Source organism: Hippoglossus hippoglossus, chromosome 13 (assembly GCF_009819705.1).
Source record: "Hippoglossus hippoglossus isolate fHipHip1 chromosome 13, fHipHip1.pri, whole genome shotgun sequence".
NCBI lineage: Eukaryota > Metazoa > Chordata > Actinopteri > Pleuronectiformes > Pleuronectidae > Hippoglossus > Hippoglossus hippoglossus.
Window position 1 is genome coordinate 5,719,602 of NC_047163.1, and position 18,432 is coordinate 5,738,033.

An 18,432-nucleotide genomic window follows, 5' to 3' on the forward strand; every position below is an offset into this window, starting at 1 on the left:
AACAGATAATACTTTCTCTTGTGATGGAATTAAAAAGAAAGTGGATTCTTCCGTCTATCATTTGGCACAAACCATATTTTTCTTTACAAGATCCTGAGTGGGAGAGTCACCTGCAGTTTAGATTGTGTGACCTGCTCCCTGCTGCTGCCTGTCTGGCACTGGAAGCAGCAGCAGCAGCAGCAGCAGCCATCTTGACTTAGCTACGGCGAAGGAAGCAGTCGCCATGGCAACTCCACATTGCAGAATAAAAGCCCAGAGATGACTGTGTTTGCCCCTCACCCCCCCCCCCCCCGGCAAACACCCCACCGCCTGCAGTATCACACACACACGCACACAGACACACACACACACACAGAGCGCATCCACATTACAACACATTGCAATCTTTTTTATTTTTTAATCCATCCATGCCTTTCTCTGTCATCCTCCCTCTCACAAGTATTGACCCATCCCCCTCTTCCCCCACAATTAAAAGACTAAGCTTCAAATTAGATTAATAAGCTTGAGCTAATTGCTTTATTCTTTAAATTCTCCCTTCATGCACTTTAAAGAGGATATAGTTTGACTCCTTCTTCTACATTCTGAATCCAAATAGACTCATCAAGTGCCCCAGCCCCCACACAACCACCTGACTCCACCCGAATAACTGTATTGGTCCCCTGCTGATTGCAAACATCCAACCCTCTGCCCTCGCTCTTATTTCCCTGACGTCTAACCCTCTATGTAATAATCAGCAATTCATATTCATGGTCTCAAAAAAAGCAAAAAGCTCTTCATGCAAGTAACACAAAAGGAAAAAGGCTCTGGGTCTGAACTGCTGTCTGTTTTTTTCTGATTGCTTCATCCGGCGGTATATCCCTTTTGTCTTTGCACTACAGAAATTCCTTGCACCCTAATAATTCAAAGCTTAAAGGTGATAAAACTGAAAACCCTTTGTCCTTTTAGGGAAAGTGGGCGGTATCCCAGGAAGCCACACCCCTTTGCAGCAGGCAGCCAGGCTGTGTGTGCCTCAGTCAGTTCCCTGAGATTTCATCTCTTCTGCATATTCCCTGCCCCCCTCCATATGCCATTGGGCTCCTCGGCTCCTCCCAGCAGCTGTGTGGCCAATGCTGCGTGTCAGCCACTCCCCCTGATCGCCTCCTTTTCCCTTCTCCTCTTCCTCACTGTCCCCTTCTTCTTCTCCCAGACAGACCCTGCCCTTTCCTCTCTGTCGCCTGGAGTCTGTGGATTGTGTTGTGGAGGCTCTGGGACACTGACAATGGGAAGACTTCTGCACGGCCTGCAATGCTGACCCTCCTGCTGGGATTTCATGTGAGTACAATCCCAGCCATTCACTTCTAATTTTTTTCAGCTGTTCCCTCCATGGTGTCCTATTTCGGCTTCCTCCTCTTGTTTGTGCCATTAACTGGAATAATCAGTGATACAGGGACCGAGCGGATGAATAATTGATCCATCACAAACTGCATCTGTGTGTTGGTAAATCCCAGAGGGGCTGAGGTTTAAACCAGGTTGTGATATATTCTATTTTTATGAGACATCAGTGAAGGAAAACATGAAGTAAAAACATGTTATTCCAGCAACTGTTGCCCTAAAAATCTCCTCCGCTGTGTTTCTTTATTGCTTCCTCATCCAGCCCACACACTTCTCCATTTTATCTCGCAGGCAGCCCTGGCTGTGTGGCAGGTGGGCATCTCTGCTGCAGTCTCAGGGCTGGGCTCTGTAATCAGGCATACGTGCTCTTTTGTTTGGAGGATTACTGATCTTTCTTTCATTGCTCCCTCTGATCTGAATATGCATGGAGGAGTGCCGGGGAAAAGCTGTGTGAGCCACATGTGAATCAGCATGTTTGGGTGCTTGTGTCACCCTGTGTGTTGCATTGTTACTGCAGCAGCAGCAGCAGAAACAGCCATTGCATCAGTTTTTTTTTTTTTCTCCACACACCTCTGGCCTGTGAGTGTGAGCAGATTGTTCAGGGGCTGGTTATTGATCCGTCTTTTGTTCTGGAAGACGGCTCATCTTTGTGTCAAACTATCCCCTTAAAGTCACATGTTGGACGCGAGCAGCTGGTGGAAATGGTTGGTGCTGGTTTGGCTCTGTTGGCTTTCTCGCACATGCAGGGTCACGGGAAGGTTGCAGACGGTCCTGGATGCTGAACCCAGGGGAAGATGTGCTACATGTCTGAGTATGTAGGGTCGTCAGGTTTCTGTTTGTGTACATGGGACTGGATTCGCAGATCATATGCAAGAAAACTGTGGTGCAAAAATGGTGTTGTTGGTTTTACAGTATAGTGAACAGTGATACATCTTTGTAGATGTAGAGTGTAGGCAGCAAGAAAAGCTCATATTGTAACTGAGAAGTGACCACGCTGCTTGTTGCCAAAACATTTCCCTCTGCACACATGCAAAAGTAGGTAGATCGATTACTTGGTGATAAATACATAGATTGAACAAGATAGTTTTATCCTGATTCTTCATTTAAAAGATTTATCTCCAGTTTATATTGCCCCTTCTGTAAATGTGGTACATTTTAGTGGTGTGGTGTTGTTTTAGCATTCAAGCCAAATGGTACAAACCAAATGTGATTGAATTCAACATAAGTTGGAAAAAACATGTGTCTGGCTTCTTTAGATATAAATTTCACCGTCCAGTTAATATGTCCTGGAGGAGAAACCCACATTTTTCATGCAAAACAATAAAAAACAGAACTTAACTGTGGGTACTCATATTGCCACATAATAACTTTAATGGGTTGCAGAATAATGATAAATCCAATATGCATATTGACTCAGAGGCTATTGATTCTATTCTGCTCATCATTCTTTATTTACTGTAGATTTACACTTGACACTGATCAAAACTCATTATCAGACTCTGTTATTCACTTTCCTTTAAGAAGGGTCTTTCTGAACCACACTTTTAGGTTTACATTATCTTTTCTGTAGCATCGTAACCTTATGTAGAAAGAGGCAGTCACAACAGACCATGTGATTAATATTAGATGAGACTATACAAGGCTGCAGCCGGGCAATATCTCCCAGTCTAAACTTTACATCAATAATCTCAGGATAAAGCATCATGATCATTGCACAGGAAGGGGGAGCAGGTATCCGAAGGTTTCTGGTTTGATTCCCGGCTCCACCAGAGCTGAAGTGTCATTGAGCAAGAGTCTAAACCCTGAACTGCTCCCATGTATTTGAATGAGACATGTGCACTGTAAAGTGGTTTGAGTGGTCGATGGGCTACTAGTCAATTAACAGTGGTTGATTCGTTTCATCTTCAGCAACTGCACTTTAATTCCAGCCGTATTTTTTAGTGAACTGCAGTTAATGTCTGTATATAAAGATGAACTGAAAAACAGGGGGACAGACAAACTGGCTGCCATTGTTAAATTTTAATGTTGACCTCGTTTAACATGTAAGAGCATTAATATTAATGAACGCAACAGAGACTGGACTCTGACGGTGAAAGAAAACAAAAATATCTGATATTTAAATGTTATCGCACACACAACTAAAATCCAGTTTCTTCACACAACCTGAACATTTACTCATCGTGTTGGAAAATCATTTACATTTCATCCAACTGATGTGGATTTTTGGGTAGATAACTATATTAGGTATAAAGAAAATTGGGATACAGATTTTTAACCATAAACTTTATTATAGATAACTATAAATAAAAAGAAAACATAAATGCATAAATATATAGAACTTGAAAATAAACCTATTTATGAAATGTAAACATAAGCGCACATCTATTCTGCCTTGTTCATTCTGTAAAAACATCACAAACTCGTATATATGCCAATTTGTCTTCGAGAGGCTCATATATCATACGTATGGTTCTATCGGCTCTAAAACATATTACCAGTCAGGTCAACATGTACAGGACATGTTATGAGCATCTGAGCTATTACACGAGACGCCACAGTCACTCAGCAGCTCTTACTGCAGCTGGACAAGGCTGCACCGGTCGTTCTTGTCTATAAAACCTGCAGTGCATCATGTTGTTCCTGCAGAAACTCTGCCTGCACGCTGCATTGTCTTCTGCCGGCCTTTTGTAATGAAGGGCTCACAGAGAGAGACCCAGACACAGTCCCCTGACTCCTTCCTTTGTGTCAGTGTTGATTAAAAATTCTGCTGACCATCCCACTCCACATGAAGTGGTCACTTTCTCTCATGCCTCTCTCGTTAGCTGCCAGATCTCATCAACCAAACGTCTGCAGAGGAAATAAAAAGATAGAAGACGACTGCAGCGTTTGTCCTTTTTAAAAATGCAACTCATTGAATTTCAAAATAAGAGCCATGCATCCTCACTTTTTAATGGAACTCATGCAAAGACTTAGTCAGCAAATTTTAGTCAGGCACTTGTTGTTCATGCAAATTTAGTCCCATCAGACTCAGAACATCAGGAATGAATAGAATACAAACACATGGACGTAGTTATGCATAAGATGAATTCATGAAACAAACTTGTTTCGTCCTGTTGAAACGTTTAAAATGCTCAAACACTGTTTTTCTCTCATTCTGTGTCCACTGCTCTGACTCTTCTGACAGAGGCTGATGCATTGAGACAGATTCCTTCATCGGATGCAAACCAAAGTGAAAGCCGCAGCTTGTTAGTTTGACGAGCAGAGGTTTCTGTGCAGTGGGAGCAATAACTGATGACTCATCACAGGGCCAGGCACCTTTACAGGGCCCCCCCCCCAGTGGCCCCTTAACACAGAAATGTCCTCCTAGAGATTTGATGCTCTGGGTTTTCTTCATTTCGGCTCCACGTCAGCCTTTTGGTTCCAAACCACACAGGAGCCCTTTTGGTTTGTTATTGCTCGTACAAATTGGAAAATGCAATCGGTCACGCTTGAGTCTGGATTAGATTCCATCAGATGTAGAGTAGCTGCGAAATAATCATCACAAGTCTCCCATTTACTCATCAATTTACTGCCAAGTGAATCAACAGCATACTTTTAAACAAATAATAATAATGATAAATAGATATTTGCAGTGATGCAGATGATTTGTGGCATTAGTAATGTGGAGAGTTATAATGTTTGGACTGTAACGAACAAATCAGTGTCTAAAGCTCGGTTACTGTAAAACCTCACAACTGTCTCTTTCACTTTTACTCTTTCTTCTCCTTTTTATTTCTCTCTTTCCTTCTCAGTTTAAAAACGTGCAGATATTTCTTCATTTCACTCTCCATGTTTCCTCGGAACGTAACACAATAAATGTTAGTGCCCAGGCCGAGTGTAAACAGGAGCATTTACCTCACGATGACACACGCGCCGGGAGAGAGGACACAACAGCTGTGGATGGAAACACAAAGTTCAGTCTGTATTTAAACACTGTTGACAGAGCATCTTCAGGTGGCCACCACTTCCTATAAGTCGGGTCAGAACTTTCCCCAGATTTAGTCCAGCAAACAGATCAGAACTGAGTATCAGGGTTACAAAGTATTTAGTCCAAATAATCCTGCAGAGACAAATGGCTGATACAGAGAGGCGGACTGAAAATACCAGACAAAGTTCAAGGTTTCACTCAAACAGAGGAAGAGGAAGAGAAAAATCCTTTTTATGGGCCTTGAAGTGCAAACATCCTGGATTCCTGGAATCGTCACAGCTCAGGAATGAAACTAACAATCTGAAAATTACTAATTTACAACTCATCCTCTGCCATTTATCATGTTTCAGTGAAATCACGTCACAATGCCAAGATATTAATAGACATACGAGGGAATATGGGACAAAGTCACTTTGATCGTCAGTTTGATGGTTTTATTTGTGATTTTAGGTTCACTTGTTGTATCATGATATTAGACAATATACATATTAATATTCATATAATGATTTCACTGATCAATTACTATAACCTGCCCTGATATTAAGCAAAGCAAAAAACAAGTTTGAAAAACTATATTTATTTCTAGAACCATGTACCATTTAGTCAAGATATTCTACAGTAGTTGTGAATAGTTTTCTTTGGGAACTCTTTTATATCAAAAATGGTGGTGTGTTGTCTTTGCGTGTTTATTTTCATGGACTGACCCCATAAAGAGAAATGCATATTTAAATTAATATTAAATGTTGAGAGGATCCCACTTTGGAAAGAGCCTGACATATTTAAGAGGTTATATTTTTGTGGAGTCTCCACTGAATCTTATGTAATGTTTCTCATGAATAATTAAAATCAACTGCGGGTGAGAGAAGTAGATCATCTGTTCAGTTTTTGGGTGATTCTAAGAGGAGCCTTTTCTCATCTGTAATATAAAATCACTCATTAAAACCCACTAGTCATTAGTCACAGGCCGTAAAATTATATTTAATTTACGGCAAAACATGAGTCATTATATTGTGAAGGACAAAAGCATCTGAAAGTGATGATCTGCAGAAAGCAGTGCAGCTCGTACACGACTCGTTATTTCAAAAAACAAGCAGCATTTTCTGGGACAGGTGTAAAATGGGGCCGTGGCAACCTGCCCTCGTGCAGCGGAATCGACTGAGAGCTCTTTTCCTCTGAGCTCAGGTTTCTGAAATCCAATTTTACCGTTCATATAAGAAGTAGACGTGTTCTAGGAGAAAGACGTTTGTGACGCAAACATTTCAACTGAAGCCCGGAACACGTCCTTCTATGTAATCTGGCTTGTGAACGAAGCATTAGCTGTTTGTGTGTCAGGCCACGTTTAGCAGGACATTGACACAAGGCGCCGGCTTTAAGCGAGATTTGAGTTGATTGGGCGTGATGGTGTCTGTCATTATAGACACAGTAATCCAGATGGCAGACAGGGCCTGACCCTGTATGAGGTCATTAAGCCACTTAACTGTAATGCAGAGTGAGAGTGTGGCAGGAGATGCTTTGCCATCAAACAGATGAATTCGCACACTTTCCTGCAGGCGACATGTTCCTGTGTGACACACACACACACACACACACACACACACACACACACACACACACACACACACACACACACACACACACACACACACACACACACACACACACACACACACACACACACACACACACACACACACACACACACACACACACACACACACACACACACACACACACAGAGAGAGAGAGAGAGAAAACCCTGTTGCACACGGACTCGGATAATTGACCTCATCTGTACGAAGTGCTGATCATGCAGTTCCCGTGACAAAGCCTTGAAGAGGATGTCTGGTCACATGCTGCCTCATTCATCACAGTGTACTGCAGATGTAGGTCTCTATAGTCTCTGCTACTGTGCGATACTTCTGTCAGAGCTGTATTTTTAATATTTCAACTCATGGATTATGTTATTTTTAGATTCATCCGTCTGTTACGAAGGTTTTTTTGGCTGCAAGTACATCTTGAAATAACCGAACCCTTTAGAGCTTTGTGACAAAGGCTTATTCAAAGCTGTGATTTCATTGATCCTGTTTTTGTGGTTTTACTTTTTGTAAAAGTGTCGTCTCCTTTCTATGTACGTGCACAGCTAAGCAAGGGCTGCAAGTCAGTGAGCTTTTAGAGCAAGATCCTCTCTTCTGTGGTGAGGCGAGTGGGAGGAACTGGTGAGGGAACGGGCCGGCAGGGAGCAAGGGAAGTGGAGGAGGAGGTGGTGGTGGGGAGGGCGAGTGGGTGCTGTTGCTGTTGCAGCCATAGAGGCAGTGGCAAGCTAGCCGAGCGAGGGGAGGAGCCTGAGGGGCTTTGGCTTTTCGAGCTTCCTCCTGATGTCACCGCTCAGCTGCTGCACTTCAGTGTCCATGTGAAGGGAAGACGGCCCCTGCAGGGAGGGGAGGGGGAGACGGGAGAGGGTCGGGCTGTGTGCACAGTGAAAGGCCTCCAAGTCTGCACAGCGCCTTAGTCAGTAATCACTTGGCAAGTGGCAACAATGGGGCCCGGCTGCCTGAGAAAATCCCCATCTGCAAGACGTTTGCGGCTGAAATCAGGCCTGCTGATGCTGTGAATACATTTTATGTGGCTGGGAGAGATAGAGACAGAGAGAGGAGGAAGAGGAGAGGACAGAGGGGGAGAAGACGTGTGGGGTGGTGGGCTGTGAGAGGGGCTGGAATGCCATTGTTCGAGCTCGCCGCTCTGTGCTGCAGAGAGGGACAGCTGCCTCTGAGGCCTGCTAGCTCATGTGAGACAGGTCGTCCAGCTCAATGTGAGACAGGTCGTCCAGCTCAATGTGAGACAGGCCGTCCAGGTCAATGTGAGACAGGCCGTCCAGGTCAATGTGAGTCCCCCCTGCCCTCATCCTCCCCGTCCCCACAGACAGACAGACAGACAGACAGACAGACAGACAGACAGACAGACACACAGACAGACAGACAGACAGGTGGGTGTATGAACTCAGCCTGCTGGGAGTCAAGGGAAGGAGGAATTTTCGGGGAGTGGCGTCTCAAAGCTTCCTGTTTCCTCTCCTTGCTCTCAAAGAAAAGGGGCCCCAGACGCCGCTCAGAGCTGGATGTCAGAGAGGGAACGAGCTTTGTGTGGCTCCTGGTGCGAGCGGTGACGCACAGGCCCCGTCCCAGGTCAGATTGAGGGAGCAGTTGTTTAGGTGCAGCCTCGAACAAGACGTTACAAGCTAATGGGTCAGTGGAACGGGGATGAGGCTGAAGACGTGTACAGTCATAGGGCTGTGACGCAGTGAGAGGGGATGGGTGAGTCAATGTTGCTCTCTTAGAAAAGGTTTGTATTCTTAGGAATATTTAGATCTAGACGATTAACTGGAACTTTTGGAGCCATGACATATTGAGACATATAAACTGGGTGTTCTGTTAATATTCATGTTATTATGCAGAAGCCTTTATTTTCTTGAATCCTCCCTCAGAACTATAATATATCATTAGAAACTGAACAATGATGTTTTACAGTTTGGCTGCTACTGGTGTGGTGTTAAGTCCCAGTGTAGTGACAAGTTTCCAAGTGACATCCACAGCTTTTACACAGCAAAACACCTCAGTCAGTTTTTAGGGATGTGTATTTATTATTAGATTTATTTGCCATTTGTTTGAAATAAGGAATTAGGTGCTCATTCAGTAATTTCCTCCACCGAGGAGGTTATGTTTTCACCCCGGTCCATTTGTTTGTTGGTTTGTTTGATTGTAAGCAAGTTTACACAAAAACAACTGAATGGATTTCCTTAAAACCTGCTGGAAGGATGTGTTATAGGTCAGAGCAGAAGAGGAAAGGGCGTTATTCAACAGGTTCACTCTTTTCCTAGGGAATAATTTATGGATCTTGATGAACAAAATCAGGCATATTCAGGGAAGTGATGTCACTGAGTGTGTGTAATGTGTTGCAACTTGTTTGAATTTAAGGGAACTGTTGGCCCTTGGCGGAGGTTTGAGTTCCACTGAGACTCTAGTTTTTACAGTAATTCAACGTGTAGGTGCTTGTACTGTCATCGATGACGTCACTGCTTGATTTGTCACACAAGTCCTTCTTCTCGGAACTCCATCAGTCGCCAATGAAATCTAGAAAAGTGGATGTAGAGCTTCTATTCAAGAGGCACAGTGCAGTGTGAGGACATGGAGAGCAGCATCTAAAATGAACTGAAGTTAAAAACTATCTGATGATAGAATAAAACAGAAAGTCTTGATTGTCATTGTACAAGAGAAAGATGTATAGTGACATTAGAGGTCCTATGTCCTAATAAATCTGAAAGTGAACTGATGGCAAGAATGGCTGATGACCGGACTTTTGACTTTGATTCCTGACAAATCAGTTTTTAGAAGGTGGAAGACAACGACCACAACGGACCAATACCTGAAACGTTACTGTTGCATGAAATACAGATCGGTGCTCTTCTGTTGGCATCGTTGATTGACCACATTAAAGTGCTGTTTGTGTGTGACAGCTGTGTGTTTTTCCATGTAAATAAGCACACAATCCTTTGTGTGCTTATTTACATGATGACAGATGTACAACCTGCCAGTGGCACGCTCACATAATCTGCGCTTGACCCAGTGATACAGTTTCATGTAACAGTATTTTGACCGTGCCTGCTGCCTCTAGACGGCAGAATCGCCGGCGGGACGGAAACAAGATGCATAATAAAACATATACTGAACTTTTAACTCTGTAAACTCAGACATGTTGGCTCTGATACTACACAGTTGTCTTGGCTGAGAGCTCTGCCCTGTGGTGTTAATTACATGTATTAATTTTTCTTACACTTCATCATCTCGATTAGGATTTTCCCTTTTTAAAGAGTCAAACAACCTCTGGCTATTCGGATGTTTGCCGGAAAAAGAAAATGGCTCATCCTGCAGACACCGTTTCATAAGTGAGGGGAAGCACAACAAACGCCAGCAGATAGATGCAGGCCTTGGATAACATTAACAGCTTTATGACTCATTTCTTCCCGGTGCTCATGCTGAGGGTAAATGAACACGCCCTCCTCACCCTGTTTGAATGTTTCCTCGAGGCTTGCTTGACCTTTCTCCCGTTTCCTCCATGCTGTGTGTGTGCAGGGTAAGTGGTCCCCGTGCCGCCTCTGAATGTCCGTCACCATGGCGAAGCGTGAGACCGGCAGCGCCAGCCCCGTGGTCAGGCAGATAGACAAGCAGTTCCTGGTCTGCAGCATCTGTTTGGATCATTATCACAACCCCAAGGTGCTGCCCTGCCTGCACACCTTCTGTGAGAAGTAAGTCCTGCATCAATCACTCAAGCTTTTATTTGCACAGTGCTTTTCACTCATTGTGTGGCTCACGTAGAAGCTGAGCACATAGGAAAAGACGTAAATAGTGTTTCACAGGAAGTTCCCTAACCAGGATGCATTAACGGAACGTCTGAAGAAAATGGACAGTGCGTAATGAGCCAGTATCACGCCACTCACACACTTCTGCATGATGTAAGGCACCAACCACTCTGAACGTGGCCGCAGGAAAAGCAGACAGCGTTCCTAATGGCACAAAAGTGTTGGCAGCCAATGTTGATTTCCACAGCGTCGCTTTGCAGCCATTTAAATAATTGGATTCACAGTTGTGCCCTGTGAAAACAGTCAGGACCAGAATGTCGCTATCTACGAGATATCAGTCAATTATTTTAAAGCACTTCTAAAAACCCATTTTTATAGACTTGCTCTCATGAGATGTCGTGTTTTTTTACTTTGTTTTTATCGTTTTCTTTTCACCTTTTCTTCAAATTTTAATTTTTCATTTATTTTTATTGTCACATTACTGCTTTTATGTGGACTTAAATAATTTCTTTCCACGTCTCCTCTCTGCGCAGATGTCTACAGAACTACATCCCTCCCCAGTCTTTGACGCTGTCGTGCCCCGTGTGCAGACAGACCTCCATCTTGCCAGAGAAGGGCGTGGCAGCCCTGCAGAACAACTTCTTCATCACAAACCTGATGGAGGTGCTGCAGCGAGACCCCGAGTGCAGCCAACCTGAGGCCTGCAACGTGCTTGAGTCGGCCAGTGCAGCTACGGCCTGTCAGCCCCTCTCTTGTCCCAACCATGAGGGCAAGGTCAGTCGAAAAAATCTAAAGGACGGAGCATGTTATACAGTCGATGAAAATCACCAGATTAACCCCAGAGTTCATGAAAATACTTTGTACTTTCACAACATCTCATATTAAAATACTTAGTTCTCATATTTGTTAACATTTCCAAACGGATGTACCCACAGAAGTAGGAATGTTGAGTTGTCTCTTGCTCCACTGCACCATCTGCAGGTGATGGAGTTTTACTGCGAGTCGTGTGAAACCGCCATGTGTCTGGAGTGCACGGAGGGAGAACACAGGGAACATGTGACGGTTCCTCTGAGGGACGTGCTGGAGCAACACAAGTCCGCACTCAGCAATCAGCTGGACACCGTGCGCAACAGGTACAATGTCATCCATCAACTGATTTTTTTTTTGTCATTGTGCTGTAAATAAATAATGCTAATTTGATATTTTTATTTATTCATTTATCTTGGCAGACTACCTCAGTTGACGGCAGCCATCGAGCTTGTGAATGAAATCTCCAAGCAGCTTTCGGAGAGGAAAGATGACGCCGTGACTGACATCAGCAACACGTTCGACGAGCTGGAGAAGGCGTTACACCAACGCAAGACGGCCCTGGTCACTGAGGTGGAGAACATCTGCAGCACCAAGCAAAAGGTCTGACATGTTTCTAAGGTTTAAATTGTAAGAGAGTGAAAATGTGCTGTGTTTTAGCAGAAAGCACCACTGACTGTCTGCTTCTTGTCTCTTTGCACAATCGCAGGTGCTTCAGGTGCAGCTGACCTCTCTGCTTCAGGGCAAAGAAAACATTCAGAGCAGCTGCAACTTCACGGAGCAGGCGCTGAGCCACGGCAGCGCCACGGAGGTGCTGCTGGTCCAGAAGCAGATGGGCGAGCGGGTCAGTGCCCTGGCACGACACACCTTCCCCGAGCACCCTCACGAGAATGGACATCTCGAATGCCAGGTGGAGACGGACGGACTGAGGCGCTCCATCCAGAACCTGGGAGTCCTGATCACAACGGGGGCCGTGGGCCACACGAGCGTCGCCACCGGTGAGGGCCTGAGACACGCGCTGGTCGGCCAGCACACCACCGTCACGGTCACCACTAAAGACAAGGATGGAGAACTGGTGAAAACTGGGAACGCTTCTCTCAGGGCAGAGATCATCTCTGCGGACGGAGCGTGCACCGAGGCAGAGGTGGCGGACAACAAAAACGGCACCTATGAGGTTGGATACACCATCCGCACGGAGGGAGAGCACACCTTCTCCCTGCTGCTGTACGAGCTGCCCGTGAGGGGGGGTCCGTACCGGCTGCGGGCCGTCAAACCGTCCGACGTCCTGCAGTCGCCGGAGGACGTGAAGAGAAGAGTGAAGTCCCCGAGCGGAGGGGGAGGTCACGTCCGACAGAAGGCCGTGCGCAGGCCCTCCAGCATGTACAGCACCACCAAGAAGAAGGAAAACCCCATAGAGGACGAGCTGATCTACAGAGTGGGTGGGTGGATAACTGGCTTCTTCTTAATTATGTGAAGTTTTTTATTACATTTTTATTACCTGATGATGCAGAGAATTCAGCTTTAGACTTCACACAAAGTAGTTCCCTCTGTTTTCTCTGGTTTGTTCACACTGATGGAACAAATGAAAATATTCGAGACATATATTTAAGTGAAGTATCTCTTGTTTATACGACAGGAACAAGAGGTCGAGATAAAGCAGAGTTCACCAACTTACAAGGAATCTCCACCTCCAGTAACGGTCGGATTGTGGTGGCGGACAGCAACAACCAGTGCATACAGGTCAGTGATCATTACTCTCTGGATCTGTAATAAAAATATCATGAATTACTTCTGGGTTTAGGCTGTGAGGTGATTGGATTTTTTGCCTTTTTCTAGGTCTTCTCAAACGACGGGCAGTTTAAAATGAGGTTCGGTGTCCGGGGCCGTTCCCCGGGGCAGCTGCAGCGCCCCACGGGGGTCACGGTGGACGTGAACGGCGACATCATCGTGGCCGACTACGACAACAGGTGGATCAGCATCTTCTCCTCGGACGGCAAGTTCAAGGTGAGCGGTCACAGCCACGAGGACAAAACACAACTTTCCTTACAGAGATTCACCGAATAACCCGAGTGTCCCTCTGACTGTCGCAGAGCAAAATCGGCGCCGGGAGGCTGATGGGACCGAAAGGCGTCGCCGTGGATAAGAATGGCCACATCATCACCGTTGATAACAAAGCCTGCTGTGTCTTCATCTTCCAAGCCAACGGGAAGCTGGTGACCAAGTTCGGAGCGAGAGGAACTTCAGACAGACACTTTGCAGGTATCGTTCCCTAAAACTACAAGTTCCCTAAAGTATGATGTTTTCATGATTTATTTCTCTTATAGGAACAGATGCACACAACCCATGATGCTTTGCGTTCCAGGGCGTGATGTTGGGCCAGATTCACAGATTTTAATTCTGTTTCTTTACAGGAAATATTCACGCTCATTTGTAAAAATATATTTATTTAATGACCAGCATGTTTCCTTTTAATCTGAAGTGCTAATTAATGTTAGCATGTATAGTATAGCAGCTTTCTTCGATTGTGCACAAAAATTGTGAATAAAGATGGACGCATCTCCCGCAGATAAACGCTCTTGACCAATCAGGAGTCAGTCTCAGCTGTCAATCATGACGTTTCACCCCCACGTTTTTATAGAATCCAAGAACAAATAAACCAAGGGGATCAGTTTTATACCTTTATACTGCAGCCAGCCACCAGGGGGATATCAGTATATTTTGGCTACATTTTTGGGAGCCGTCATGTCGTCCATCTTTATTTACTGCCTGTGATTATGGCCATCAAAGCACAAGTATTATTATTCATTATTGTTGCATTAAAATCTTGTACAAAAACACCTAATCCTCTTAGTACAAGACAGATCTGTTCAAATTATAAACCATGTTTGAAATTTCACGGCTGTCCACAAACCTTTACCTCTCACTCAGATTTTGGGTGAGAATAAATAACCGTTAATAAGATAAATAACTGTTTTTAATTCATTGTAATAAACTATTTGCATGTATTACTGCAGTGAACTTGCCTCAGTTGTTGCACAGGCGACAGTATTTCTGTTGAAACTCACTCGTTCTGTCAGTTTTTTTCATTTCTCACCTGGACCTTTTCTTTCCCTTCAGAAAAAAGTGGTGCAAACATTGCACTGGAGCAAAAGATTAGTAAATCTGGCCCTGTTTTCAGTAAGTAATGAATTCCCTGTGAGTGTGAACTGAGCAAACAAATCTCCATGTTCTTTTTCCATGTCGATGCATCAGCTCTGTCGTGTCCCACGTTGTGTCCCACGTCAACTCTGAGTGTCTTTTGTGTTCTCTGTGTTTTCAGTGTCCAAAAATAGTCAGGGACTTCCTCTCGTGTGTTGTAAAGCAGCCGCTGACGCATCTTTTCCTTTTTCCTTCTCCTGTTTCCTCTGCTGTTTCCAGGTCCTCACTTTGTGGCCGTAAACAACAAGAATGAAATTGTGGTAACAGACTTCCACAACCATTCAGTTAAGGTACGTTTGTTTCAAGTGTCTGTGAACTTTCTTTTTGTACAAAACCTGCGTTGGAAGTATTGTGAATAAACGGTTTGTAGGAAAATCATACATTGTTTTATTAATTAATGTTACATTTAATATTAATTTAATCTGAGGAAAACATCTCCCCCAGTTTCTTTGCTCAGTATTTCCTACTTTTATTTAAAAAATAAAATAAATCCCACTTATCTAAATGAAGCAGTGGACGTGTTAAATGGTATAAATGATCTTCTTCTCATAATTTTTCTTCCACAATCATGTTGCAAATGTTTCCATGGAAACACTTAATATCCTCTTTAAATTGATTAAAAAGGCCCAATAAATGTAGTAAAATGACTTACGAAATTAAATTGTACCAAATGTTATTAAAAACACTTGCGTACACTGTCTGACTTGGAGTGAGATATTCATTTATAATTATTTCGATGTTAGACCTTCATCAGGTGAATTAAAGTCTAAGCAGACTAAACGGCTGAATAGCTGTGTTATCATAAATATATTTTTTAATATTCTGCGTATCCTGTTTTCCTCAACATATTGTATTACGTGTTTCCTGTGTGATCTCTCCTGCAGGTGTACAACGCAGACGGGGAGTTCCTGTTTAAATTCGGTTCCCATGGAGAAGGGAATGGACAGTTCAACGCTCCGACGGGCGTGGCCGTCGACGCCAACGGAAACATCATCGTTGCAGATTGGGGCAACAGTCGGATCCAGGTTAGTTTGAGAAAACCACATGTTATCGAAACACACGGAGTCAATTCATTGATTAAGAACGTCCCTCACTTCTCCAACCCGTCACCTCTGTGCAGGTGTTCGACAGCTCAGGGTCCTTCCTGTCCTACATCAACACGACAGCGGACCCCCTGTACGGCCCCCAGGGCCTGGCCCTCACGTCTGATGGTCATGTGGCAGTGGCCGACTCCGGGAACCACTGCTTCAAGGTCTACCGCTACCTGCAGTAGAGACCTGAGGCGCGCCATCCTCACCACTGCAAAGCACTGACAAACGACAACAACCAATGTAATCCACAGGGTGCAACGACCTTTCCACTGCAGCCTTTTGATGTGCACATCAGACCATCTCCCCCCCCCCCCCCCCCGGATATAATTACGTGTCTGAACCTGAGTTTTAATCTTAATGACGTGTAGTGGAGGTTGGGTGATATAGCGTCTTTGGGACAAGTCGTGGACATGAAGCTATGGACTGGTTTTTAGAGAGAGTGCAGAAGCTTTCTCGCGTCGTTGCCCCACAGATTGTGTGAGAGCGGACACGGTAGGTGGTAGAAGTATTTATGAGCCATAACTCGTCCAAATGCATGAAGTTTTCTTTGATCTCGACGCCTAGGCAACAGCACAGTGTACCCATCCGTTGCTTTTCTCATCAACTAGTAGATGCTTACAGTGAAGTGAACAGCGCTGCGCTTTCTTTAGCAATGAAATGTAAAAAATAATAATCATTTAGGGACATCTCACGTGACATAATCACACCACCATCCGTGCATTGATTTGCTGTATGTACTGTATATACATAAATGTATATTGTGTATATTAGATCACTCGGTATGTGCTATGAATTTGAAACACGGGCCTTTTGGCTCACGGGAGAGCAGCAGTCAAGGACTTTCTAGGATTTTAAACGTGTGTATGGCAGCTGTTTAAAAATACAAAAACAAAGATTGTGCTTTTCCAAACATACCCAGCACTTGCTGAATAAGAAGAAATGTGTCATATTTATTGCTAATGTAAGCAGCACAATAATCCTTTTTTTGTTAATGTCTGTTTTAAAGGGAAAAAAAACCAAACCAAACAATAAAAAAAGCTAATTTATTTTATTTTATACACTAGTTCAGCATTTACAAATTATTTTTCTAAACGGGTGTGTGCTTTCTTTTCACACTTTTCACTGTAAAGGAGAATTCACAATCCAGCAAAAATCAGTGTTTGTGCACATAGGGAAGCAGTTTTCTAAAACTAGTGACACTTTTTCTTTATTTTCATTTGGGATGTCATCAAAATTTACAGTTTCTTACAGATGAATGGTGAAAGATTTCAAGAATGGTTTCATAGAATCCATTTTTTTTTTTTTGTGGCTTTTTCCAAACCGGATTCAGAAATAACACATATCTCAGGAAATCCATTCATATCACAAACAAACAATAGAAACAAAATGGTTTCATAGATTTTTAGATTTTGTGAGAAAACTGCTGACTTGTGCAAAACACGAGATTATGAAACTATTGGAATGGAACATGAATTCTGTTTTACCATCTTTTTGTCTGTTTTGTTTTGTTTTGCTTGCACATAGGAAACCATGACAAAAGTATTACATTTATAAGACAATATTTACCAGAAACCTCATCCTGGATTCGGCTGTCTGAACAAAAAAAAATCGCTGTTATATCCCAGTTTCTGCCTGAACTGTATCAAGCCATGTAGAGAAACCCCTTGTACCAGTAGAGGTGTTGCTGCTCCTGCTTCTCCCAGTGTTCAATCTCTGTAATGTCAAACGAAACCCTGGTGCCAGAGCAGATGAAGAGAGCAGGTGCGGGAAGGACGGCAGCTTCCTGGTCTGATATAATCACCAACACCAGCAGGATGTGACCTGCTTTCACCAGTTAACTCAACCAGGAAGCTGCGGTTTCACGTGCGCCTGGTCTGTCGTTTGACTCGTTGCCAAACAGGAGCCCGGACATCTTTTATAGACTCGAGGGGTTCCACCTTTTTAGAGACGTGTCCGAAGCATTTTAACCTGCGCTCTTTGTGTCACACCACTACAAACGATTTTTTGTTTTCTTTATGAATATGCACTGGTAATAAAAGCACATGGTTTACTGATGTTGTGCTTGTTCTCATTGCGTGTGATCTGCCTGCACCCAGGGGATGTGTTTCTCCTGTAAACTGGGGGTAATGAGGCGGTGATGAGTTAAGTGCACATAATGGGTCAGTGAGAGCAAGTTTAGATTTAATCACCCTAGAATAAACAAGGTGAGTAATCCCAGAGCAGGTTGTAGTAGTTAGAGTGTGAAAGTATTTGTTTGACTGATGCTCACATGGATCCATAGATATTCAAAGATGCATAAGTTCAACGATCAATTCCCTGCAAGAGCATTGACCTTTGACATTAGTTTAGAGGCGGGGAACCACAGGGCTAAGATATAGACACATTTTTACATTGTGACAAAAGAGGAGACAAGATGCTCACGTGGATTAATGGATAGATATTCCTGGTGGCTGCTTAAAACTAAAATCCATCCAAACAACAAACATGCAAACTCTACACAGAAAGACCCCTGTCCGAACTTGGATTCAAACCTTGCTGCTGTAAGGCGACAGCGCTTCCCACTGTACCCCCGTGCCGCCCTGTGCTGAAAAAGAAAAAGTCAAATAGTTTTCTTGAAAAATTATTTATTTGCAGACCACGTTGTGCTT

At 43.9% G+C, this 18,432-nt stretch overlaps 1 protein-coding gene across 3 annotated transcripts; it reads left to right on the top strand.

Annotated features, from left to right (window-relative positions):
• Nucleotides 1-1,152: 1,152 nt before the first annotated feature.
• LOC117772619 (tripartite motif-containing protein 3-like) lies at nt 1,153-17,839 on the top strand. Of its 3 annotated transcripts, none has more exons than XM_034603886.1 (13): nt 1,153-1,311; nt 10,462-10,634; nt 11,222-11,462; nt 11,670-11,821; nt 11,918-12,098; nt 12,205-12,934; nt 13,132-13,235; nt 13,332-13,499; nt 13,586-13,754; nt 14,613-14,672; nt 14,913-14,983; nt 15,578-15,718; nt 15,814-17,839. In XM_034603886.1, the coding sequence occupies exons 2-13, from the start codon at nt 10,489-10,491 to the stop codon at nt 15,964-15,966; spliced, it is 2,316 nt and encodes a 771-aa protein (XP_034459777.1). In that variant the 5' UTR covers nt 1,153-1,311; nt 10,462-10,488; the 3' UTR covers nt 15,967-17,839. The 3 variants fall into 3 exon arrangements, with proteins under 3 accessions (XP_034459777.1, XP_034459779.1, XP_034459778.1); XM_034603887.1 differs by lacking the exon at nt 1,153-1,311 and adding an exon at nt 8,446-8,646; XM_034603888.1 differs by lacking the exon at nt 14,613-14,672.
• The last annotated feature ends 593 nt before the right edge of the window (nt 17,840-18,432 follow it).